General features: G+C 51.7%; 3 protein-coding genes across 3 annotated transcripts; 2 read left to right on the forward strand and 1 right to left on the reverse strand.

Annotated features, from left to right (window-relative positions):
• The first annotated feature begins 9,247 nt into the window (after positions 1 to 9,247).
• On the forward strand, positions 9,248 to 11,029 carry LOC136790552 (gallinacin-3-like). The gene is made up of 4 exons (XM_066995084.1): positions 9,248 to 9,426; positions 9,596 to 9,683; positions 10,182 to 10,289; positions 10,814 to 11,029. Exons 1-4 carry the CDS (start codon positions 9,328 to 9,330, stop codon positions 10,885 to 10,887), a joined length of 369 nt encoding a protein of 122 aa, XP_066851185.1. The 5' UTR covers positions 9,248 to 9,327; the 3' UTR covers positions 10,888 to 11,029.
• Positions 11,030 to 15,015: 3,986 nt separating this feature from the next.
• LOC125184749 (ostricacin-2) lies at positions 15,016 to 16,855 on the forward strand. The gene is made up of 3 exons (XM_048079372.2): positions 15,016 to 15,053; positions 16,389 to 16,476; positions 16,725 to 16,855. The coding sequence occupies exons 2-3, from the start codon at positions 16,419 to 16,421 to the stop codon at positions 16,853 to 16,855; spliced, it is 189 nt and encodes a 62-aa protein (XP_047935329.2). The 5' UTR covers positions 15,016 to 15,053; positions 16,389 to 16,418.
• Positions 16,856 to 20,566: 3,711 nt separating this feature from the next.
• On the reverse strand, positions 20,567 to 24,378 carry LOC106038139 (antimicrobial peptide THP2). Its single transcript, XM_048079282.2, has 4 exons — positions 24,324 to 24,378; positions 23,039 to 23,117; positions 21,504 to 21,624; positions 20,567 to 20,795 (listed from the first exon to the last, which is right to left on the reverse strand). The coding sequence occupies exons 2-4, from the start codon at positions 23,094 to 23,096 to the stop codon at positions 20,780 to 20,782; spliced, it is 195 nt and encodes a 64-aa protein (XP_047935239.1). The 5' UTR covers positions 23,097 to 23,117; positions 24,324 to 24,378; the 3' UTR covers positions 20,567 to 20,779.

Consider the following 24,378-nt stretch of genomic DNA (forward strand, 5'->3'; position numbering starts at 1 on the left):
GCATTGGGATGGGTTGCCCAGGGAGGTGGTGGCGTCACCGTCCCTGGAGGTGTTGAAGGAAAGGTTGGACGTGGTGCTTAGGGATGTGGTTTTGTGGGTGACATTGGTGGTAGGGGGATGGTTGGACCAGATGATCTTGAAGGTCTTGGCCAACCTTAACCATTCTATGATTCTATGGTTTAATGGTGGACTTGGCAGTGCTCGCTTCTGGGTTGGACTTGGTGATCTCAGAGTTTTTTTCCACCTAAATGATTCCTTGATTCCATGTTAGGACAGAGGCACAACCAGTGTCGCTCATTAGCTCAGCTTTGGCCACCAACAGGTCCCTTTTGGAGTGGGCTGGACCTGGCTCTTGTCTGACATGGGGCAGCTGTGGGGCTCTTCTCTCAGAGGCCACCCCCGCACCCCCCTGGCTTCCAAACCCTCTCCAAGGAGTCCCAAGATGTCGTATCATTAACAATATGCGAGGACGCCTGAGGGAAGCCTTCTTCTCCTTGCAGGGTGCCCGTGCTGCCATTGCCTGCCCCAGCCCATCTGCTTTGTCCATGGCGGGCTGTTCATGCCCAGGCACCGCAGGCTGCGTGCCAGCTGTGCCCCCGGGTTTCACAAGCTGTGTTGCGCGAGGATAACGGTGACGATTGCAACAGCCCCAGCAGGCACCTCAGCAGCCAGGAGGGACGAGGAGCAACCCCACCATGCCCCATGCCCATGGGTCTCTGACTGATTGGCCAAGGGCAGAGGCGGCAGCAGGAAGAAGCCCAGCTCCCACCCACCAGCAATGGCATAAAACCCTCATGTTTAGGGCAAAGCAGCACTCCCTGGCCACAGGGGCACCTGGACACGAGGGATATCTGTTGGGTCTCTTTGTGCCTGAGCACCAAGACCTTCATCAGGTAGGTGCACACCTCACAACTCTTCTGAAGAGAAAGGCTGAGGAAAAATCTTTTTCTCGTAGGTGCAGCTAGCCCCTATTTGGGTTCCTGAAAGTTGTGCCCAGGCTCCTGCAGCACCACCTGGGCTTCTCCCCCATGTCCTTGTCACCTTGGTTTGTCTTCACTGCAGGAGCCCAGTGAAGACCTCCCCCAGGCTTCAGCCATGAAGATCCTGTTCCTGCTCTTCCCCTTCTTCCTCCTCTTTCTCCAGGGTGCTGCAGGTGAGAGGGGAAGGAGGGAGATGGGCTGAGGTGTGGACCCATGGCAGTGTGGTCCTCCATGTCCAGGGAAGCAATGTGATTTGTTGGAGTGATGCAAAGGTTAGGAGGGACTGATGAAAAGAAGCTTTCTGAGTGTCTTTGTAAGAGGTCATGGAAGTGGGGTGCAGAAAAATCGTTGGAAAAAAGTCCTGTCTTCTTGTGGGGTCAGGAAGAGGTATGGCCACAGGCTGCAGCCTGTGTTCAGCTGCTCCTCTGTGCTTCTCTCTTCAAGAGCTCCCATCAGCAAGGCTGAGGTTACCACAGCAGCGTCTTTCAGAGGGATCTTTTGGCCTTTGGGAGAGAGCCCAAGGGGGATGTTGGGTTGGGGGAATGGCTGGCCCTCAAAGTGGTTTTGTTTCGACCCCCAGCACCGTGTCCCAAAGCCTCCTTGTCTCGAGCCTCTCCGTGTAACTTTTGAAAATCTCTCAGCAAGTTGACTCGAGAACCTCTCTGGGCAAGGTTTGCCAGTGTTCTGACCCATGTTGCAATTATCTTTACAATGGCTTCTCTGTGCATGTCTTTCTATTGCAACAGGAAATTCTATCCAATGCAGAATAAGAGGGGGAAATTGTCGTTTTGGGGGATGCCAGTTCGCTGAAACACAGATTGGGAAATGTTTCGGTTTCGTACCCTGTTGCAGCAGGTAAGGTCCTGGCTGCAGAAAGGGATTCCTCCTTTGTCCTTTGAAATGATTGTTACAGTACTCTTCCTATTCCACACCTAACCATCAGCATCAGAATGCGCTCCGCAGGAGAGGCCTGGAAAGGAAGGGGATTGTGGGCTTGGATGTGCGCATTCAGCCCTGTATGGTGCTGAAGGACCCTAAGCTTAGCCAGCACCTCCCCATTCTCCTCAGCCCCACAAGGCTTGCCCAGCCTTTGCAGAGGACTCTGCCATGCTGGCAAAGGGTTGTGGTTACCTTTTGGAGATGGTCAAGGACACGGTCCTGTTCTTGATGCTTCTGCAAAGACTTGGAGTCAGGGCTACCAGCACTAAGGAGGGCACAGTTCTAAGCCCTCAGCAGTAAGGCCATGAGTTCACCTCTGGGCATTTGACTCTTATGTCTTAAGATTCGTTAGTCCTTGGAGAGGAGGTGGGAGAGAGTGGGAGAGAGACAAAAGGGAGAAGTTTCAAGGAGGTGATAAGTTTTCTGCTTTCTCTGTACAGGATATGGGGCTGATGCCCTGGATTCTGTGAGCAGGATGTCCCCCTCGCTTCTCGCTCCTGGAAACAGCTCCTGATGTCCTGTTCCACGGGCCTACAATTGTTTGGCCAGAGGCTGCTTTTCCCCGCTCGAATAAAGGCGTGCAGTTTGGCATTGCAGCTGGTGGGAAGTGTGAGCGTGTCCTTGTGCCAGAGGGTGCCCAGGGGTGCTGTTCCCCACCAGTGCCGTGGGGATGCCGGGGCTGGCAGTCCCTGTGGGGCCAGGCTGTTTGCTGCAGGTGAGGAAGGCGCTGTGCAGGCGCTGCCTGCTGAGGAGGGCGAGCGGGAGCCCTGTGCTCGTGCTGCTGGGCACAGGCGGCCATTGTCCCGGGGAGTCCTGGGTGCCAGCACAAAGGTACAAGGGACCTACAAGGACCATTGAGTCCAAATCCTGGCTCCACAAAGCACCACCCAAAACCAATCCCTATGTCTGAGAGAATTGTCCCAACACTTCTTGGACTCCAGCAGGCTTGGAAACCAGCAAAATCCTGTCCAGGTGCCCAACCACCTCTGGGTGCAGAACCTTTCCCTCACACCCAGCCTGACCCTCCCCTGTCCCAGCTCCATGCCGTTCCCTCGGGTCCTGTCGCTGTCCCCAGAGAGCAGAGCTCAGCGCCTGCCCCTCCGCTCCCCTCGTGAGGGAGCTGCAGGCCGCCATGAGGCCTCCCCTCGGCCTGCTCTGCTCTGGGCTGAACAAACCCAGGCGCCTCAGCCGCTCCTCACACGCCTTCCCCTCCAGACCCTCCACCACCTTCACAGCCCTCCTTTGGACATGCTCCATTAGTTTTATGCCCTTCTGACACTGTGGCGCCCAAAACCACCCCCAGTGCTTGAGGTGAGGCGGCAGCAGGCAGAGCAGAGCGAGACAATCCCTTCCCTTGACTGGCTGCAGTGCCAGGCCTCATGTACCCTGAGTTATTTGGAACACAAGTCCTGTGAGGAGTGGCTGAGGGCACCGGGGGTGTTTGGTCTGGAGAAGAGGAGGCTCAGGGGGACCTTATTGTTCTCTGCAACTGCCTGAAAGGAAGGTGTGGGGAGCTGGGGGTGGGCCTCTTCTCACAGGTAACTAGTGATAGGACTAGAGGGAATGGCCTCAAGTTGCACCAGTTAAGGTTCAGGTTAGAAAGTAGGAGACATTTCTTCTCAGAAAGAGCAGTCAGGCATTGGGACGGGTTGCCCAGGGACGTGGTTGAGTCACCGTCCCTGGGGGTGTTCAGGGAAAGGTTGGACGTGGTGCTTAGGGACATGGTACGGTGGGTGACATTGGTGGTAGGGGGATGGTTGGACCAGGTGATCTTGAAGGTCTTGGCCAACCTTAATGATTCTATGATTATAGGATTAAATGGTGGACTCGGCAGGGCTCGTTTCTGGGTTGGACTTGATGATCTCAGAGGTCTTTTCCATCCTAAATGATTCAATGATTCCATGTTATGACAGAGGCACAACCAGTGTCGCTCATTAGCTCAGCTTTGGCCACCAACAGGTCCCTTTTGGAGTGGGCTGGACCTGGCTCTTGTCTGACATGGGGCAGCTGCGGGGCTCTTCTCTCAGAGGCCACCCCCGCACCCCCCTGGCTTCCAAACCCTCTCCAAGGAGTCCCAAGATGTCGTATCATTAACAATATGCGAGGACGCCTGAGGGAAGCCTTCTTCTCCTTGCAGGGTGCCCGTGCTGCCATTGCCTGCCCCAGCCCATCTGCTTTGTCCATGGCGGGCGGTTCATGCCCAGGCACCGCAGGCTGCGTGCCAGCTGTGCCCCCGGGTGTCACAAGCTGTGTTGCGCGAGGATAACGGTGACGATTGCAACAGCCCCAGCAGGCACCTCAGCAGCCAGGAGGGACGAGGAGCAACCCCACCATGCCCCATGCCCATGGGTCTCTGACTGATTGGCCAAGGGCAGAGGCGGCAGCAGGAAGAAGCCCAGCTCCAACCCACCAGCAGTGGCATAAAACCCTCACATTTAGGGCAAAGCAGCACTCCTTGGCTGCAGGGGCACGTGGACACCAAGGATTCCTGTTGGCTTTCTTTGCACCTGAGCACCAAGACCTTCATAAGGTAGGGACCTGCAGGGCCCTGTCTCTTCTGGTACAGCTGCTCAGCTCAAGTCCATCATCCTCGACTCCTCGCAAGGACCAACTGTTAGATCCTCCCTGTACTCTTGCTCCCCTCTGGGGAGGGGCTGCTCAGGGCTATGGCAGTAAGTGTGGGGCCAGGGAGGTTCCTTGCTGCTGCAGAGCTGGCAGTTACCTTGGGTTGTTGGTGGGGATGCCCAAGCCCATCTGGGAGGTCTGTCCTGAGCCTGGGGAACACAAGGTGATTGGGCAGGGTGGTTTCACTGGCCACCTTAGGGCTGTCTGGGGTGGTTGTCAGCACTGATGAATCCTTCATGCAGTATAGTAGCCTCAGGCCCTTCTTTTCCATGACTTGCAGAACCTGGATCCTTTCTTGACCCTAACCTTATGAGAGGCTTTGCAGTGAGACTTGTCACGAGCATGTCCTGTTGTCTGTAAGCCTGTCTTCTTTCAACCCTTGATTGGGATCAGCTCTAGGGACAGCCAGTTGTGAGGCCATAGAAATCGAACCCCTCTGGGGAACCCTTGTGATTTGTGTCTTTCTGTCCATCCGGGAGTCTCATTTCTTTTAATTATTGGGACACCCTGAAATGCTCCCAGCGCACGCAGGGTGGTGCACACCTGAGAACTGTTCTGAAGAGAAAGGTCAAGAAAACATCTTTTTCCTGTAGTAGGAGGCAGTCCATTTTTGGATTCCTGAAAGCTGTGCCCCGGCTCCTGCAGCACCACCTGGGGTTCTCCCCCATGTCCTTGTCACCTTGGTTTGTCTTCACTGCAGCAGCCCCGTGAAGACCTGCTCCGGGCATCAGCCATGAAGATCCTGTTCCTGCTCTTCCCCTTCTTCCTCCTCTTTCTCCAGGGCGCTGCAGGTGAGAGGGGGAGGAGGGAGATGGGCTGAGGTGTGGACAGCAGTGTCCTTCAGAGGGACCTTTTGGCCTGTGCAGGGATGGGAGAGAGCCCAAGGGGGATGTTGACTTGGTGGAAAGGCCGGCACACAAAGCGGCCCCATTTTGAGGCCTGGTGTCTCAGCACACCGTCCCAAAGCCCTCTTCCCTCAAGCCACAATTCCTGTGAGGGCTGGGTAAGGACTTTCCATCAGAGCTCCCTCAGACTCACGGAGCAGCTTGGACAGGGCTGTGGGCTGTGATGAGTGCCCCACTTGACAGCTCTGCTGGTCCAGGCAGGGCTGGACACGCAGCTGGGCAGCCAGCACGCCTCTGCCTTGGTCTTCCCACTGGTCTTCCTCCCTCTCTGCTCTTGTGTGCACCTGTAGGGGTGTGAAAGAGCCCTTCTGGGTGAGACACCTTGCGTTGGAAGACCCACATAGAATCATAGAATCATTAAGGTTGGAAGAGACGTCCAAGATCATCTGGTCCACCCATCCCCCTACCACCAATGTCACCACTAAACCATGTCCCTAAGCACCACGTCCAACCTCTCTTTGAACACCCCCAGGGACGGTGACTCCACCACCTCCCTGGGCAACCCGTCCCAATGCCTGACTGCTCTTTCTGAGAAGAAATGTCTCCTAATTTCCAACCTGAACCTCCCCTGGCACAACTTGAGGCCATTCCCTCTAGTCCTATCACTGGTTACCTGTGAGAAGAGGCCGACCCCCAGCTCCCCACACCTTCCTTTCAGGCAGTTGCAGAGAGCAATAAGGTCTCCCCTGAGCCTCCTCTTCTCCAGATCAAACACCCCCGGTGCCCTCAGCCGCTGCTCACAGGACTTGTGCTCCAGGCCCTTCCCCTTTGTAGTCCCAGCTTCCAGCTTTGTAGCCCTGCTCTGGGCACACTCCAGGTCCTCGATGTCCTTCTTGTAGTGAGGGGCCCAAAGCTGAACACAGCACTTGAGGTGCGGCCTCACTAGAGCAGAGTACAGGGGGACGATCACCTCCCTGGGCCTGCTGGCCACACAATTCCTGATACAAGCCAGGATGCTGTTGGCCTTCTTGGCCACCTGGGCACACTGCTGGCTCACGTTGAGGTGAACATCAATGAGCTCCCCCAGATCCTTTTCCTCTGCTCAGCTTTTCAGCCACTCTGCCCCAAGTCTATAGAGCGCTTCATGGGATTGTTGTGGCCAAACTGCACAACCCGGCACAGCCGTGTTGAACCTCATCCCATTGGCGTTTGCCCATTGACCCATCCTGTCCAGGTCCCTCTGCAGGGCCTTCCTACCCTCTGGCAGATTGACAGTTAGCCCAGTTTGGTGTCACCTGCAAACTTACTGAGGGTGCACTCAATTCCCTCACCCAAATCATCAATAAAGATATTAAGGAGGGTGGGCCCCAACACCAAGCCCTTGGGGAACACCAGTGGTGACCAGTCACCAGCTGGATTTCACTCTGTTCAAAACCACTCTCTGGGCCCAGCCGACCAGCACAGAGCAAGCTTGAACATGATGAGCCCAGATGTTGGCCTGGAATGCATGGAGAGCGTCAGTGTTTCTGCAAGCGCACACAGCTCACCAAATTATCGCTTCCACTGTTTTTGTTTCTATGATTCTCCATGGCTTCAGGAAATGCCATTCACTGTGCACAAAGAGGGGGAATCTGTAGCTTAGGGACATGCCTCTACCCAGCCAAAGCGATTGGGAGATGTTCAGTCTTCATTCCCTGCTGCAAAAGGTAAGGTCTTGGATTCTTGGAATTCTTGAATTCCTTTATTCCAATGAATAAAGGAATTCCTCCTTTATTCATTGAAATGGTTGTTACAGAACTCTTTCTAGTCGATGCCTCGTAAATACTCTGCTGCATTTATGCTTTGTGGGAGAGTCCCAGGAAACGAGGGAAGAGTCCTCGTGGATTCGGAAGTGCCCTTTTTGGGGCTGAAACAGCTCAAACTCCCAAAACCAACGATACCACGCAGTCCCGTGATACCTTTGCAGCTTTGCAGAGGGCATATCCCTGCTGCACAACAGTCAAGGTTTACCCTGGGAGAAGGGTCAATGCCACAGCCCTGTTCTCGATGACAATGCAAAGACTTGGAGGCAGGGCTACCACCCCTAAGCATAACGTGTCAGTGGTGTCTGCAGAAAGGACTGCTGTTTACATCCATGGAGGCTGATTCTTTTGCACCATGTATTGCATTTTTTTTTTTTTTGCACCATGTATTGTATTTGCATATGCTTTCATACCAGAGGAGGTGGGAGCAACTGGGAGCAAGGAAGAAATAAGTTGCAAGCTGGTGACATGCTTTCTGTTATCTCTGTACAGGACACGGGGTTGATGCCCTGAATTCTGTGAGCAGGATGTCCCCCTCGCTTCTCGCTCCTGGAAACAGCTCCTGACGTCCTCTCCCCTTCCCGCCCCTGCAGTCTCCCCGTGGAGTGCCCGTGGGAGTGGAAGCACTGCTCCTGCTGGGTGCGAGGGCACCCGTGTGATGGAGACATCCTGCCCCAGGCCTGCTGCCATTAGGCCAGAGGCTGCTTTTCCCCGCTCAAATAAAGGCGTGCAGTTTGGCATTGCAGCTGGTGGGAAGCGTGAGCGTGTCCTTGTGCCAGAGGGTGCCCAGGGGTGCTGTTCCCCACCAGCGCTGTGGGGATGCCGGGGCTGGCAGTCCCTGTGGGGCCAGGCTGTTTGCTGCGGGTGAGGAAGGTGCTGTGTGTCCCGGGCAGCCATGGGAGCCAGCACGAAGGTACGAAGAGACCCACAAGGACCATTGAGTCCAAATCCTGGCTCTACAAAGCACCACCCAAAACCAAACCCTATGCCTGAGAGCGTTGTCCCAACACTTCTTGGACTCCAGCAGGCTTGGACACCAGCAAGATCCTGTCCAGGTGCCCAACCACCCCTGGGTGCAGAACCTTTCCCTCACACCCAGCCTGACCCTCCCCTGTCCCAGCTCCATGCCGTTCCCTCGGGTCCTGTCGCTGTCCCCAGAGAGCAGAGCTCAGCGCCTGCCCCTCCGCTCCCCTCGTGAGGGAGCTGCAGGCCACCATGAGGCCTCCCCTCGGCCTGCTCTGCTCTGGGCTGAACAAACCCAGGCACCTCAGCCGCTCCTCACACGCCTTCCCCTCCAGACCCTCCACCACCTTTGTAGCCCTCCTTGGACACTCTCTGGTAGTTTTATGCCCTTCTGACACTGAGGTGCCCAAAACCGCCCGCAGTGTTCCAGGTGAGGTGGCAGCAGGCAGAGCAGAGCAGGACAATCCCTTCCCTTGACCAGCTGCAGTGCTGGGCCTGATGCCCCCCAGGCTATTTGGAGCACAAGTCCTGTGAGGAGCGGCTGAGGGCACTGGGGGTGTTTTGCCTGGAGAAGAAGAGGAGGCTGCGGGCAGACCTTATTGTTCTCTGCAACTGCCTGAAAGGAAGGTGTGGGGAGCTGGGGTTCGGCCTCTTCTCACAGGTAACCAGTGATAGGACTAGAGGGAATGGCCTCACATTGTGCCAGGGAAGGTTTAGGTTAGAACGTAGGAGACATTTCTTCTCAGAAAGAGCAGTCAGGCATTGGGACGGGTTGCCCAGGGAGGTGGTGGAGTCACCGTCACTGGTGACAACCAGTACTAGAAGCTGTACTGAAACCAGTGATCTTGCCCATCACATGCTAGCTGTCAATTTCAAAAACAATGAGAGGACATCTGAGGGAAGCCTTCTTCTCTGTCCAGGGTACCTGTGTAGCCATTGCCCTCCAGGCACCGCAGGCTGCATGCCAGCTGTGCCCCCGGGTGTCACAAGCTGTGTTGCATGAGGATAACGGTGACGATTGCAACAGCCCCAGCAGGCACCTCAGCAGCCAGGAGGGACGAGGAGCAACCCCACCATGCCCATGCCCATGGGTCTCTGACTGATTGGCCAAGGGCAGAGGCGGCAGCAGGAAGAAGCCCAGCTCCAACCCACCAGCAGTGGCATAAAACCCTCATGTTTAGGGCAAAGCAGCACTCCCTGGCCACAGGGGCACGTGGACACGAGGGATTCCTGTTGGGTCTCTTTGTGCCTGAGCACCAAGACCTTCATCAGGTAGGTGCACACCTCACAACTCTTCTGAAGAGAAAGGCTGAGGAAAAATCTTTTTCCTGTATGTGCAGGCAGCCCCTGTCTGAGTTCCTGAAAGCTGTGCCCAGGCTCCTGCAGCACCACCTGGGGTTCTCCCCCAGGTCCTTGTCACCTTGGTTTGTCTTCACTGCAGCTGTGTGAAGACCTGTTCCGGGCATCAGCCATGAAGATCCTGTTCCTGCTCTTCCCCTTCTTCCTCCTCTTTCTCCAGGGTGCTGCAGGTGAGAGGGGAAGGAGGGAGATGGGCTGAGGTGTGGACAGCAGTGTGGTCCTCCATGTCCAGGGAAGCAATGTGATTTGTTGGAGTGATGCAAAGGTTAGGAGGGACTGATGAAAAGAAGCTTTCTGAGTGTCATTGCAAGAGGTTTGGCTGCAGGCTACAAGCCTGTGTCCAGCTGTTCCTCTGCTCTTGTCTCTGCAAGAGCACCCATCAGCAAGGCCTTCAGAGGGACCTTTTGGTCTGTGCAGGGATGGGAGAGAGCCCAAGGGGGATGTTGGCTTGGTGGAATGGCTGGCACACAAAACTGTCCCATGTTCAGGCCTGGTGTCTCAGCTTAGTTTCCCAAAATCTCCTTTTCTTGAGACTCTCCAGGTGGCTTTTGAAGGTTTCCAAGCATTTGGACTCCATAACCTCTTGGGCAAGGTGTGCCAGTGCTATGACCCATGATGCAATTATCTTTACAATGGCTTCTCTGTGCATGTCTTTCTATTGCAACAAGAAATTATGGCCCCTGTGGAATCAGAGGTGGAGTTTGTCGTCCAGGGGGCTGCCGGTTCCCTGAAAGGCGTAATGGGAGATGTTCACTTATCGTTCCTTGCTGCAGCAGGTAAGATCCTGGCTGCAGAAAGGGATTCCTCCTTTGTCCATTGAAATGATTGTTACGGTACTCTTCCTATTCCACACCTAACCATCAGCATCAGAATGCGCTCCGCAGGAGAGGCCCAGAAAGGAAGGGGATTGTGGGTTCGGATGTGTGGGTTCAGCCCTGTGTGGGGCTGAAGGACCCTAAGCTTAGCCAGCACCTCCCCATTCTGCTCAGCCACACAAGGCTTGCCCAGCCTTTGTGGAGGACTCTCCCATGCTGGCAAAGGGTTGTGGTTACCTTTTGGAGATGGTCAGGGACACGGTCCTGTTCTTGATGCTTCTGCAAAGACTTGGAGTCAGGGCTACCAGCACTAAGGAGGGCACAGTTCTAAGCCCTCAGCAGTAAGGCCATGAGTTCACCTCTGGGCATTTGACTCTTATGTCTCAAGACTCGTTTGTCCTTGGGGAGGAGGTGGGAGAGAGTGGGAGAGAGACAAAAGGGAGAAGTTTCAAGGAGGTGATAAGGTTTCTGTTTTCTCTGTACAGGACATGGTTTTGATGCCCTGAATTCTGTGAGCAGGATGTCCCCCTCGCTTCTCGCTCCTGGAAACAGCTCCTGACGTCCTCTCCCCATCCCACCTCTGTAGTCTCCCCGTGGAGTGCCCGTGGGAGTGGAAGCACTGCTCCTGCTGGGTGCGAGGGCACCCGTGTGCTGGAGCTGCTTTTCCCCGCTCGAATAAAAGCGTGCAGATTGGCATTGCAGCTGGTGGGAAGCGTGAGCGTGTCCTTGTGCCAGAGGGTGCCCAGGGATGCTGTTCCCCACCAGCGCTGTGGGGACGCCGGGGCTGGCAGTCCCTGTGGGGCCAGGCTGTTTGCTGCGGGTGAGGAAGGCGCTGTGCAGGTGCTGACTGCTGGGGAGGGCGAGCGGGAGCCCTGTGCTGGTGCTGCCGGGCACGGGCGGCCATTGTCCCGGGCAGCCACGGGCCCAGCAGCGCTGGCTGTGTGTAGAGCGCTGTGCTGGGCAGTGTACTTCCACGTCAATCTCTTTCTGTTGTGTGTAGCAGTCTCTTCATTGGATGAGTGCTCAACCCATGTTTCCACGAGTGCCGAGGACTTACTGTCCTGCTTCTTGGTGGGAAAGAAGTGATCTTGTATGCTATGGTGTTGCTGTCTGTGCCAAAGGGGACGTGGACTGTGCTCTAAGAGGAGGGATCAGACTGCACATTGGTGTTTGCCCATGTGTGTGTGAGCTCTGAAAATTCACCCTCAACCTTATTGGTGCTGTTTTGGAGGCTTCCACCACCCTTTCAGTAGCCTCTTCTCATCCCCAAGGGCTTGATGAGTTCCTGCAGTTCCAAGGGTCCCGTTCCCAGGGTCCTAGGGAAAGAATGAGGCTGGCATGAGAACAGATAGTGCTGCTGCACAGTATAGACAGTGGCTGGGCTGTCAGCAGCAATGGTGCGAGATTTTTGAGGACATCAGCTTGCTGCCGCTCCAGCATCAGCTCCCAGGCTGAGCGGTGCAGCACTGGGGACCCAGGGGTGTTCCTGTGCCCTTGGGCTGCCTGTCCTCCCCTTTCTTCAACAGCCACGGGAAATTTTCCAATGGGAATCTGGGTGAGGTTTATGGCACTTGGATGGGAGATGCCCACTACCATCCCACAGCAGCCTGCGGGAGAAGCTGCTGACACCTCAGGATATCTGGCCAAGAAACATTTTTTCCTGTCCTCCCCCTGTCAGAGAGGACAAGGAATCGCTTTCCTCCTCTGACAGCTCTGAGAAGGATTCCCAGGCCTTCAGCCCTGGGTCTTGTGTCATCCCACCTTGCAAAAGAGATGTTTGCTGCTGTGGTTTGCTGGACGCATCTCGGGACACACACACTGCGTCCTTTGTCTTTGGAAACTGGCACCAAACTGCTGCCATACCACAAAAAGGAACTACTCTTTAAGAAGCTGTCCTAGCAAAACTGTTTCTTCTGGGTCTTCTGATGGACATGGCCCCTCTGTCCATCCAGAACCTGCCTAGACACCTAATCTGCTTCACAGGTAATCTATTCACCCGCTTAAAGTTTGCTGGTGAGCACACCCTGCACCCCCCCACACCTGTTGTGGGGCACACGCAGACACTCAGTGACCACAGACCCTGCTCCAGCTGCCAGTGTGGAGCCCGCCCTCGCCTCCCTCACGCCGGTCCCCCAGCAGCTGGTTTGGGGGCACACACCGCTCCTGCCCCATGGCGGGGGGTAGCAGGCCCTGCTGGATCCAGGACCTGATGGCAGGACCCCTCTGACTCCAGCAGCTGGCACCGCAGTAACCACGGGGCCTGCACCCGCGGCCTGACTCCGGCAGCCGGCCCTAAATTCACTCACGCACACCCCCAGGTCTCACCGGTCCTGGCAGGCACACACACGGGAGAGAGAGTGCAAATAAGCAGACAGAGTTAAGAAAAGATTTAATGAGGAAATATAAGAAGATTGGATAGAGTGCAGTCATCAGGCACAGGGCTCGGTCAGAGAAGCGTACTGACCGGCCCCATTTTACACACAACCGGCCCTTTTATACCCTTTTCTCCCCATCCCCCATTTTTATCTCCTACTTCCCCTTCCCCTGCACACCCCACGGCTTTGCAGAGCTCTGCAGCTTCTGCACTGGAGGCCCTGGAACTTTAAAGGCCCTGGGGCGTGCCCAGAGCAGGGCTACGAAGCTGGTGAAGGGCCTGGAGCACAAGTCCTGTGAGGAGCGGCTGAGGGCACCAGGGGTGTTTGGTCTGGAGAAGAGGAGGCTCAGGGGAAACCTTATTGCTCTCTGCAACTGCCTGAAAGGTGTGGGGAGCTGGGGGTCGGCCTCTTCTCACAGGTAACTAGTGATAGGACTAGAGGGAATGGCCTCAAGTTGTGCCAGGGGAGGTTCAGGTTGGAAGTGAGGAGACATTTCTTCTCAGAAGGAGCAGTCAGGCATTGGGATGGGTTGCCCAGGGAGGTGGTGGAGTCACCATCCCTGGGGGTGTTCAGGGAAAGGTTGGACGTGGTGCTTGGGGACATGGTTCAGTGGGTGACATTGGTGGTAGGGGGATGGTTGGACCAGATGATCTTGGAGGTCTCTTCCAAACTTAATGATTCTGTGAATCTACACTCTCCCTTGCCCAGGGACCCTTGGCTCACACCTTATCAGCAGTAAGGTTCAGCCTTTCTGGAAGCGGTGCCTGTAGCTCATTAGCCCACCAATTAGTGCAGCTGGGAGGGTTGTTTCTGGTGATTACCCCTCAGATTAGAAGTCCTCCATCAGATAACCCTACTGGAATGAACGTTGCCACATTCTCAGCACCAGAGAGACCTAGGAATAACAAAAAGTGTTCAATGGACGACCACCAAGGTGCTGCCAGGCCCGGAGCCCCCGTGCTGTGAGGAGAGGCTGCGAGAGCTGGGGCTGCTCGGCCTGGAGCAGAGGAGGCTCCGGGGGAGCTCCCCCATGGCCGTCAGGACCCGCAGGGAGGTGCGGAGAGGCCGGAGCCGGGCTGTGCTCGGCGGTGCCCAGGGCCGGGCCCAGAGGCCCCGGGCCCAGCCCGGAGCCCCGGCGGCTCCCCCTGCCCCTCAGGCAGCACCGCTGGGCCGGGCGGGTGCCGGAGCCCTGGCACAGGCTGCCCCGAGAGGGGCCGGGGGCTGCTCCTTGGAGAGCTCCCCGAGCCCAGGGATGTGGGGCTGGGCACCCTGCTGGGGGGGGCCCTGCTTTAGCAGAAAGGAACCTCCAGAGGTTTCTTCCAACCTCAACCGCAACTGTAACCAACTGCCTCCCTTTCTTATTGTCCGTTGTTGCATTGGAAAAGGCCTTGATGATTACCCATAGAGGAACTGACACTCTCCTCTATACACCCTTTGCAGTTATCTTGCCTTTATGACTTGACATCTCTGTGGTGTGCAAAGAGACCAACCTCTACTACCAAAACTCCCAATAGGTATACCCTTGGAGTCAGGGGACCAGAAAAGCTCTTCCAAACACCTTGAGAGGCAATCACTGAGTTGGATGTGCAGCACAGCTCCCTCCTTCCATACAAGGGCTGCCCCTTGTCCCAAGGTATGGCTGCAGAAGCCATGATTATATTAGTGGTTTATTTATTTACCTGGAATGGGTTGGGAGCAGATGCAGACGGACTGGGTTGGTTGGTTTACTGACCTTAACATGTATCCTGGTGCTACTCTCTATTTGAATAGTCACTAGACAGAAACTGTCATGTTTATCACCTTTGGCATGTCAGGTGCACAGACATCTTGCCACAGGTGAAAGTGTTCTTTCAATGCGTACAGGTGAGAGGGTTTTCAATATTCTGCATGTTCTTGCACATCACATATGAACTGACTGTTTAATCACATGGGAGAACGCAAAGAAGGCAAAGAAGAATTCTTTTTTTTTTTTTTTTTTTTTTTTCTGAGATCAGACTGCTGCTTGCTGTCTGCACCAACCAATTGCTTTGTACATCCTGAAAAAATTTCAACAAGCCGCTACAGCCCATGTGTCCGCTGTGCACCAGAGTGTCACAAGACGTGTTGCATGAGGATAACGGTGAAGACTGCTGTTGCAATGTTGATCGCCCCCAGCAGGCACCTCAACAGCAGGGAGGGATGAGGAGCAACCCCACCATGCCCATGCCGATGGGTCACTGGCTGATTGGCCAAGGGCAGAGGTAGCAGCACGAAGAAGCCCAGCTCCCACCTGCTATAAAACCAGGGTGTCTGGGCCAAAACAGTACTCCCTGGATGCACATAATTCCTGGTGAACCAAACCCATCATCAGGTAAGTAATTCCAGGGCCTCTTTCAGGAAAGATGCCGTTCAGTCTCTCTGCAAATCCATCTTCCTGGAACCATCTAAATTGCAAACTGTTGGAAGAATCTGTGAATATAAACAAGAACTAGAGGAGGCTGGGAAAGAAAATAAACATTCATATGAGTATTGGAGCCCAGAGCGTTTGGAAGCTGGAGTTGGGGTTTCCTAACTGCAGGGGAGACTGGTAAGGTGCCTTGATGCTGGAGGAGACACCCAACGTCTTCTGTTCTGGGGGGAGCAGGGACTTTACGGGGCAAAGTTCAGGTAGCAAAATATATTTTCCATCTTTTCAGGCTTCAGTCAACTCAAAAGGTTGAATTGTGTTACTGTTTCTGGTCACCAAGAATTTCCTGCCTTCTTGCTCCTCCCCGGGGCTCGGCTGCATGGAGCGCTGGCAGTAAATGTGAGGCTGGGGAGTTTTCTTATTGCTGAGAAACCTGGGAATTAACGTGAGTTGAGGTGGTACAGTCCCTAACTGAGCCAGGATGACCTTCCTGAGCCTGGGGAAGCAGAGGTGATGGGGCAGGGTGGTTTCAGTGGCCAGCTGTGGACCACCTGAGGTGTATAGCACCAACTAGCCCTTCATATAGTGTGGCATCTCCAGGTGCAAACATTTCTCTGACTTCCAGAGCCTGGATCTTGTATTGACCTAACTATTGGAATTGCACTGACTATTGACACAAGCATCTCCTGATGTGTAAACCATCTCTGCTTTGGCATTTGATTAAGAAGAGACAGAAGTGAGAGAACAAATGCACTAGTGGTACTTCTGACCTGCTGACTGTGCTAGAAAGTATATCTCGTGTTACCCCTTGATTCTGTATCGCAGGAAAATTATTTAATTCTGCTCAGGAGACAAACATGCCCTGTGAAAGTCCTGAGGGACTATAAATATTAAAAGTAATTTTTCTTTCCTTATAATCTGAGTTTCAGTAGATGCTGTCCTGAATAAACATGAGTCTTCTAGTCTGTGTTTTGGGGAAAACACCAGGAAGAACTGCGAGGAATCATTGAATCATAGAATAGGTTGGAAGGGACCTTAAAGATCATCTAATTCCAAGCCCCCTGCCATGGGCAGGGACACCTTCCACTAGACCTGATTGCTCAAAGACAGTGAAAAACACTCTAGTTTGTCCAACAGGCTGGTACTTCCCCAAATGCTTCAAGAATATCCATGAACTTGTAATGCTGAGTCCTTATTACCTCCTTTTGTTGGTGATGGTGCTTCTGCCGTTTGGCATGCCATGTGTGCCCAGCCTTCTCCATGCCCTTTCTTTGTTGCCTTGCTGTCTCCCCTCTGCAGCTCCGTGAAGACCTGGGACAGGCGCAAACCATGCGGATCCTGTACCTGCTCTTCCCCTTCATCCTCCTCTTGGTCCAGGGTGCTGCAGGTGAGAAGAGGGCAGTTGGGGTGAGGTGTGAACCCCCACGAGTGGGGTTCTTCATGTTCTGGGAAGTGATTTGCCAGAGATGGGTAACGATTAGGAGGTGTTGGTTCTGATGAACGGCTGGGCTTTTGGGTTTGATGCTTTGTGCACATGGTTGGCTGAGATCCATGGGCAGTATCAGCCCCTCTAGACCCACACACGATTTTTATAGGTATCCCATACTCATGTTCTTTAACTTTTGCTCTGTGCAGGATCCTCCTTGGTTCCAGGAAACAAGCAGCAATGTCATCGAGAAAAGGGCTTCTGTGGATTTCTGAACTGCCCTTTCCCCTTTGGCATCTCAGGGAAATGTTCAAGATTTTTCTTTTGCTGCAAAAAGTAAGCTTTGGGATTGGAGATGAAGTTGGGCTGCGACTGTGATAGCAGAAATAGCTGCTGTTGTGTTTAAGCCCCAAGCCTCGCTACTGGCTTTGTGCTATACATGCTCCAGGGCAGAAACCAGGGGAGGTGGAAGGATCTAGGAAAGGAGAAGGTGCCCTGTGAGGGGCAGGTGGAGCCATAAGTCAGACAGCACCTTCCCCGTTCCCCTCAGCTCCATGGGGCTGCCTGACCTGGGGGCTTTCAGAAATCCTTCCCTGGGCTAGAAAAGAATGAAGGCTGTCCTGTAGGTAGTGTGAAGCTGAGGAACCACTCCCTCCTCTGCAAATCCTTGGAAACAAGGTTGCAAACAAGCCATCTGCAATACAAACTGATTATCTGCATTGGGATTAGTCTTAATATGTCATTGCCATTGTTATCCAGGAGAAGTGATATGCACAGGGAGATAAAAAAAGAAGGGAAACAGAATAAAAGCAGATGACTTCAAAGCATGCTTTCTTTCTGCAGATTATTCGGTTGAACAGCTGGACTTTCAAAGCAGGATGTCCCCCTCGCTTCTCGCTCCTGGAAACAGCTCCTGACGTCCTCTCCCCTTCCCGCCCCTGCAGTCTCCCCGTGCAGTGCCCGTGGGAGTGGAAGCACTGCTCCTGCTGGGTGCGAGGGCACCCGTGTGCTGGAGACATCCTGCCCCAGGCCTGCTGCCATTTGGCCAGAGGCTGCTTTTCCGCGCTCGAATAAAGGCGTGCAGTTTGGCATTGCAGCTGGTGGGAAGTGTGAGCGTGTCCTTGTGCCAGAGGGTGCCCAGGGGTGCTGTTCCCCACCAGCACCGTGGGGATGCCGGGGCTGGCAGTCCCTGTGGGGCCAGGCTGTTTGCTGCGGGTGAGGAAGGCGCTGTGTGGGCGCTGCCTGTTGGGGAGGGTGAGCACGGGCATCCCTTATCCCAGGCAGCCACAAGTGCCAGCAGCGTGAAGAGGGCTGTGCCTTGCTGGGCACGGCCAGGGCTGCCCATCTGACCCCATCTGTTGGCCCTACAGGTCCCACCACACAGCGGGATGGGACCCACATCTCCCTCATCAGCTGCCAGCCCCACAGAACCCAGCCTTCTCTCAGCCCCACATCCCTTCTGGAGGGGTCTGATCCCCCAGGCGGCACACAAGGAGTCCTTTATAGTTCTTGGAGGGAATATCATACAATCCTAGAATGGCTCAGGTTGGAAGGGATCTTAAAGATCACCCAGTTCCAACCCCCTGCCATCAGCAGGGATGCCACCCACTAGATCAGGTTGCTCACAGCCTCATCCAACCTGGCCTTGAACACCTCCAGGGATGGGGCATCCACAACCTCTCTGAGCAACCTGTTTTGGTGCCTCACCATCCTCTGAGTGAAGGATTTCCTCCTCACCTCTAATGAAAATCTCCCCTCAAGCAAGGGCCAAGGCAAAGGGCTCGAGCTTAAAAGAAGTCCTCCAATGATGTTTGGGAGGGTCCTGCTTATCACAGCTGTTTCTCATGCAGCACTGTGATTCAACGCCATGTAGCAGCTCCACGTGAATCCTGGCTTTGAAAACAGGCAGCTGAACCTCGTAAAGGGGTGGGATGAGCACATACCATTCCCTGTGTCTCTCCTGAGATGGCAACCCTGTACCTGGGGGCCCCAGGGCTTGGTACTTTCCCTAGGAGGGACTTTCAGTCTTGTCAAGATGGGAAGGAAGTGCTTCTCTATGTTGTACTTGATGATATGTATGAGTCTGCTTTCCTACTGTATTCAAAAAGCAGACTTGTCTCAAGATAAAGGTTGAAGCTCAAAAAATCACCAAAAAGAAGTTTCTGCTTGAATTGAACTCTAGGGAAACCTTGACAGCTGGTGCCTGGCTGCCCACCAACTCCTCCTGCGTTGTGAAATAACCACGATTCTTGTCCTTCATGTTCATGGTGTGTGCTTTGTCCGCAGACCTAACCATGGAAGGTTACCTTGTGGAGCAGTGCTGCTCAAGAGAATATAAGCACTTTGGACAAGCTTATGTAGTTCAGGCAGAACTGCAGGGGGGAAGAAAGAAGTCAAGCCAAGAAGAAATATTTCGATACCAAATATGATGTGATCTGTGCAGTACGTACTGCTTGAACACCTACATTTCTAGTGCCATCTGATATTGCTCTTGGACTCCGTGTGCTGTTGTAGAAGAGTGAAGGTCTCTTGCAAGTCCTGTCCGTTGCACACCTGTAATTCTAAATGTTGTAAGTAAGGTTTAAGGATCTTATCTGTGCGGTGTGTTAACTGCGTTGAACGCTCTTTAGCGTAGGAAGTTGTAGCAGAAACAGCAAGCTAGATGTTGCTTTTTCATATTGTATTTGGTCTAATAATGAATACAGCATAATTATCCTGCTTATCTGCTGGTTAAATAGTAAAAACTGTTTTTTTATAAGACAATTCCTTTCCACTGTTGCATTTCTCAGCACCTGTTATGGTGACTACTGAAATCACCCTGATGCTTTCAGACAGTTTCACAGCTTTGTTTCTGTTCTGGTGTCTTTTTTTCCCCGTTAATACAGAGCACTGGGCTTGCTTTCATCCACAGCAGCGTGGCCATCAGGGCAAGGGAGGGGATTTTCCCCCTCTCCTCTGTTTGTTTGTTTGTTTTGGGGGGGGGGGGGTTATTGCAAGACAAAGAGAATTTTTTGCTTCTTTTCATTTCCCATACGTGCTTCCTAGCACGTGTTACAAGGCCAATGGGGGGAAAAGGAGAAAGGAATCCTTGTCCTATTTAAGGGTTGCCCTAGTCACCATGCTACCCGAATTTGGCATGACAGTCCCTGCCTTTGGCTACGATACGGAAATGATGGGAAAAAAAATCAGGATATGAATTTTTATATCACTACATAAGAAATTGTGCTACAGAGGATTAGAAGTCAGATGGGACACCTGAGGATAAGATTGTTCCCACCTAAGAAGTGCAAAGAAAGTCACGGGACGTGTAAGTGCTGTGTTTTTGGCGCACAAACAAAATCACCTCCTGAGCAGCGTTTCAGAAATGTATGTATCCCAGTTAAGAACTGGAGGCAGCGTGTCATGGGGTGGCAGAGGAACTAATGAAGAGAGACAGGCATAAGCTATAATTCTCCAGCTATTGGCTTTTATGCATCTTCTCAGAGGGACAGGTGAAAAATAAAAGGCAAAACTTGCACCTTTTGCTGTGAAACTGCAGGACAAACAACTTCTGGAGAGCAAAGAAGTGGCTGAACCTGTTGCACTGTTAAAAAAAAAAAAAAATAAGGAAATAGGCCTACATCTTTCCAGGGATGCTCACAGGCAGCTTCCAGCAGCCACAGCATTGAGTCCCACGTGCTGATGTTTTAACAGATTGTGGGTCTCTCTTTTTTCAGTTATTTCTATTCCTCTTTCCCAAAAGAAAAGAAAGGGTTTCTGCATATCTTTGTTCGTTTGTTTGTTTGTTTTGCTTTTTCTGTTTGTTTTGAAGAATTTTGGCATCTGAGTACCTTCCCATAAAGGGAAGCTGAGTTCTTCCAGCCGGTTCTTCCAGCCAGTAAGGTATTCAGTCCATGTCTATCTATCCCTTGACAGCTACATATCTCAGAAAAACCCAAATTAAGGAGCGGTTGGCACACTGTAAATTGATAACCTTTCGAGTTTACGTATCAAACCGCAGGTACAGTCGTCACCCTCAGCCCATGCAACGGACACCCACGTTTCAGCAATGTGAATGCTACGCAATGGCAATTTATTCAAAAGGAGGGAAGGCAATGCAGAATACCTTTGGATTTACTCTATATCATAAAGCTTTTTGCATTAAAAACAAGAGGTGCTTGAGACTTTGTTGTAGCAGGATCCAGTGGTTGTAGCAGGAAGGGGATTCAAAGAAAGTTCCTGGAAGAAATTTTCGTAGCTCTTGAATGGACAGTCCACGAAGTTTTTATACATCCCATGGCCTGCACAAAGAGAAAAAAAGAAATGTATTTGCATTCCTTCCCTACTTACTCGCAGTCCATGCATATTTTCCTCCTGGATATATACATTCCCAAATACCTAATGTCAGGTGCAAGTCAGGCTGGGGCAGCCTTGTGCACTCACACCTGTGAGTGGGAAGGGTGCTTTCCGACTGCCCCAGGAAAAGCAGGGAATTAAATTGCTGTTCCTTGATATTGGGGTGAGTGTGTTCATTCCCGAGTGAAAATAGAATAGGTTATCTTTGGTATGAGAGTTTCTTTTTATGACATAGTTGCATTTTTTTTTTTACACACATCCGATAACACTCAGATCTCTGTTCACCCTGCAGTCAAAACTGAATTCCCATTTGTTCCCCACACACCACAGCAACCCAGCTCTGAAAATATTACACTCTGATGTTTTGCTCCATCAGAGGAGTTCTAAAGTGGTCAAAGAGACCTGGGGCAGCACACGCCTGACATCTCTGACTATACTTTGCCCTTCTTGCTGAGGCACATCATGGAGCACATCTCAGGAGAAAGAGCACCATGGAGCTCTGCTAGCAACCTACTTCAAGACCAGACTGTCCTCATGACATATTATTTTTTTTCTTATGTCCAGTCCGAACATTCAAAAATTCACTTTGGGGTTAAGGACATAGGCGATATATTTGTCTGCTATGGATGAACCTCAGTGAATGGCAAACTCACGATTTGCAGCAGGAGCGGAACCCAAAGCAGCTTCCAACTCTGACCAGGTGGATGGGACATCTTCCGAAGTGGCAGGACCCTTTCCTACAGAGAAACATGTCCCGCTGGGGCGAAGACAATCCTGCAACAAGAAGAACAAAGTTACTTCCCTCCAATTCTGCAGGGCAGGGTGAATGCAGTCTCAGTGCCAGCAGGATTTCCCATCCGTTGAGCTGCCTTCACCAATAACTGTTCTTAAGGTCTGTTGCTGTTGCCCAGATTTGGCCACGTGGAAAGGACAGGTAAGAGCAGAGCTCACAAAGCAGATTTACAAATCCTTCCCTGCGTTATCCTCCCACGTATCAATTTTTACATGGACTCTTCTGCATTCCAGTGTGTCCTGGTTTCAATTAGGACAGAGTTAATTTTCCTCCTAGTAGCTGGTAGGGTGCTGTGTTTTGGATTAGGATGAGAAGAGCGCTGATAACATGCTGATGTTTTAATTGTTGCAGAGCAGTGTTTACACCAGGCCAAGGACTTTTCAGCTTCTCGCTCTGTCCTGCGAGCAGGCTGGGGGTGCAGCAGGAGCTGGGAGGGGACAGACCCAGGACAGCTGACCCAAACTGGCCAAAGGGGTATTCCATACCATCTGACGTCATGCTAAACAATATATAGGGGTGGCTGGCCTGGGTGGGGGGGGCGGGCTGCTCGGGGGTAGGCTGGGCATCGGTCAGCGGGTGGTGAGCAATTGCATTGTGCATCACTTGTTTTCTTACACATTATTATTAGTAGTACTATTATCATTATTATTATTATTATTATTATTGTTATTATTATTTTCCTGTCTTAATAAACTGTCTTTATCTCAACTCACAGGCTTCACTTTCCCGTTTCTCTCCCCTATCCCAGAGAGGGAGGGGGGAGGGTGAGCGAACGGCTGTGTGGTGTTTAGCTGCCGGCCGGGTTCAACCACAACACGGGGACAGCATTTTCAGGGAGAAGGTCAGACTGATAAATGCCTATGTGGCATTGCTGAACACTTAGGGGTAGGTCTCCCAAAGTCCCAGCCCTGTATCTTGGTCATGGAGGCAGAATATCTAGCATTAAAGCACAGGTTAGGAAAGATACAGACCTCCTGGCTCTTTGTCCTTTACCTTATGGAACAGAGACATGCCTCAGAGGCTTCACTACTGGTTCCTATCCAAAAATAGTTGGCCAATCTTCATTTTTGCCCACATATGCACCACTTTGTTGTTTGAAAACCATGGCCAGCACAGGCAGAGTCTCGGGTGTCTAACTCCAGAACATTTAGCATGAACATTTTAGGAAGACACCAGCAAAGAGGATTTTTTTTTTTTTTTTAGCAGTCATCATTTCTACAACTTTGAAAGAGTTTTCCAGGAGACGTGGACAGCACAGGCACCAAGCTGAGTATTTGATTAACTCCTGTTTGGTTTCTATTCATTTTAACTAATAGTGCTTAAAATGCGCCAGGGAGCTTGCTTCAGGTGCACAAAAATCCCTTCCTAGCATCCTTTCGTTTCTTTTCATCTTACCTGGAGAAACCTGGAGCGCCAGGAAGAGGAGAGAAAAGAGCAGGTAAAGGATCCTCATGGCTGCAGGTCTGCTGAGCCACTACAGGGAAGAGGACCAAGAAAGGTGTGACAGACAGCCCTCAAACTTACTGTCTTCTGAACTGTACAGACATTGTATTAATCAAAATGGCACTTATGTTACTTTTTGTTCAAACTTTCAATAAACCCAGTAATGCCTATGTGACCTCATGACTGCTGTGTGAGCATTTCTGGGAAAAGGAAAGACATATGGGGCAACATGCTTTCGGGATATGTGATTATTAAATTATTTTAGCTCAGATTTCCTCTCACATTTTGCAAATAGCCCTTAGCCAAAATGCAGACATGACCTTAGGTTTGGTTAAATGTTTTCCCTTAGCCAAAATGCAGACATGACCTTAGGTTTGGTTAAATGTTTTATCTAATAAATAAACAACACTAAGCAGAAAGAGGTGATCCTACAGACAAGCTTACAAACTACAAGAAGAAACGTTCATTTTGCAACTTTAAAACTTATCAAGAAATAGCAGCTAAAAGCTACTTGCTCAAAATGATCAGTTTTATTCTAGAATGATTGAAATTTCAAAAAAACAAACGTGCAATGACTTCATTAAAGCAGTCAATGATTAATGCGACTAATGTTTGTAAAATGGGATAAGTTAGCCTAGAGGGGGCTTCTGGATAGAAAGGAGGTATTTAATCATATATCTTGACATTCTGATCCATCACAAATTATTTTCTCTTAAGCAATGCAGGGAAACGAGGTTGTGATGGAATACTGTATTTCTGCAAATAGAACGGCAGAGAGTAGCCCAAAGGGGATTTGCAATTAGTATCAGAAGTCCGCTCCAAATTCTACATATTTGAAAGTATCAGGGGAAATAAATAAACAAAGTTAACTTAATTCTGAAAATTAAATAAAGTTCTTAACATAGATACCGAATATATTCTGGTTTCTGCCTAAGAAGCCAGCAGCTTCTCTGGACCACAGACCTCTTTAAAACAACCTGACCCAGACCCATTTTTTCCTAGGAGTTAATAAGCAGAGTATCTTTATCAAAGCCTACTACGCATTAGCTCTTATTTGAACTGCTTACTCAACCTGTGTAACTGTGTAGATTAACATTTTTAGTAACATAAAAATTTAGGTTAATAATGCAGAGGTTTTTTTGTTTGTAAAAAAAAAAAAAAAGAGAAAAAAAAAAGAAAAAAAATACGTAACAGGAGAAGATATTAAAAGAAAGACTGAAAAGAACCGAGAAGTTACCAGGTACTAGATGAGCTCAAAGGTCAGACGAACTCTTCTTGGTCCTTTCCTTCCA

This window comes from Anser cygnoides, chromosome 3 (assembly GCF_040182565.1).
Source record: "Anser cygnoides isolate HZ-2024a breed goose chromosome 3, Taihu_goose_T2T_genome, whole genome shotgun sequence".
NCBI classification, from domain to species: Eukaryota; Metazoa; Chordata; class Aves; order Anseriformes; family Anatidae; genus Anser; species Anser cygnoides.

What these genes read in the sequence shown, in the direction of transcription:
- LOC125184749 (XM_048079372.2), top strand. Translation starts at nt 16,419, where the DNA reads ATGCGGATCCTGTACCTGCTCTTCCCCTTCATCCTCCTCTTGGTCCAG. An exon ending in CTTGGTCCAGGGTGCTGCAG is followed by an intron (nt 16,477 to 16,724) that starts GTGAGAAGAGGG and finishes TGCTCTGTGCAG; the next exon opens with GATCCTCCTTGGTTCCAGGA.
- LOC106038139 (XM_048079282.2), bottom strand. Translation starts at nt 23,096, where the DNA reads ATGAGGATCCTTTACCTGCTCTTTTCTCTCCTCTTCCTGGCGCTCCAG. An exon ending in GGCGCTCCAGGTTTCTCCAG is followed by an intron (nt 21,625 to 23,038) that starts GTAAGATGAAAA and finishes TTCTTGTTGCAG; the next exon opens with GATTGTCTTCGCCCCAGCGG.
- LOC136790552 (XM_066995084.1), top strand. Translation starts at nt 9,328, where the DNA reads ATGTTTAGGGCAAAGCAGCACTCCCTGGCCACAGGGGCACGTGGACAC. An exon ending in CTTTCTCCAGGGTGCTGCAG is followed by an intron (nt 9,684 to 10,181) that starts GTGAGAGGGGAA and finishes TATTGCAACAAG; the next exon opens with AAATTATGGCCCCTGTGGAA. An exon ending in ATCGTTCCTTGCTGCAGCAG is followed by an intron (nt 10,290 to 10,813) that starts GTAAGATCCTGG and finishes TTCTCTGTACAG; the next exon opens with GACATGGTTTTGATGCCCTG.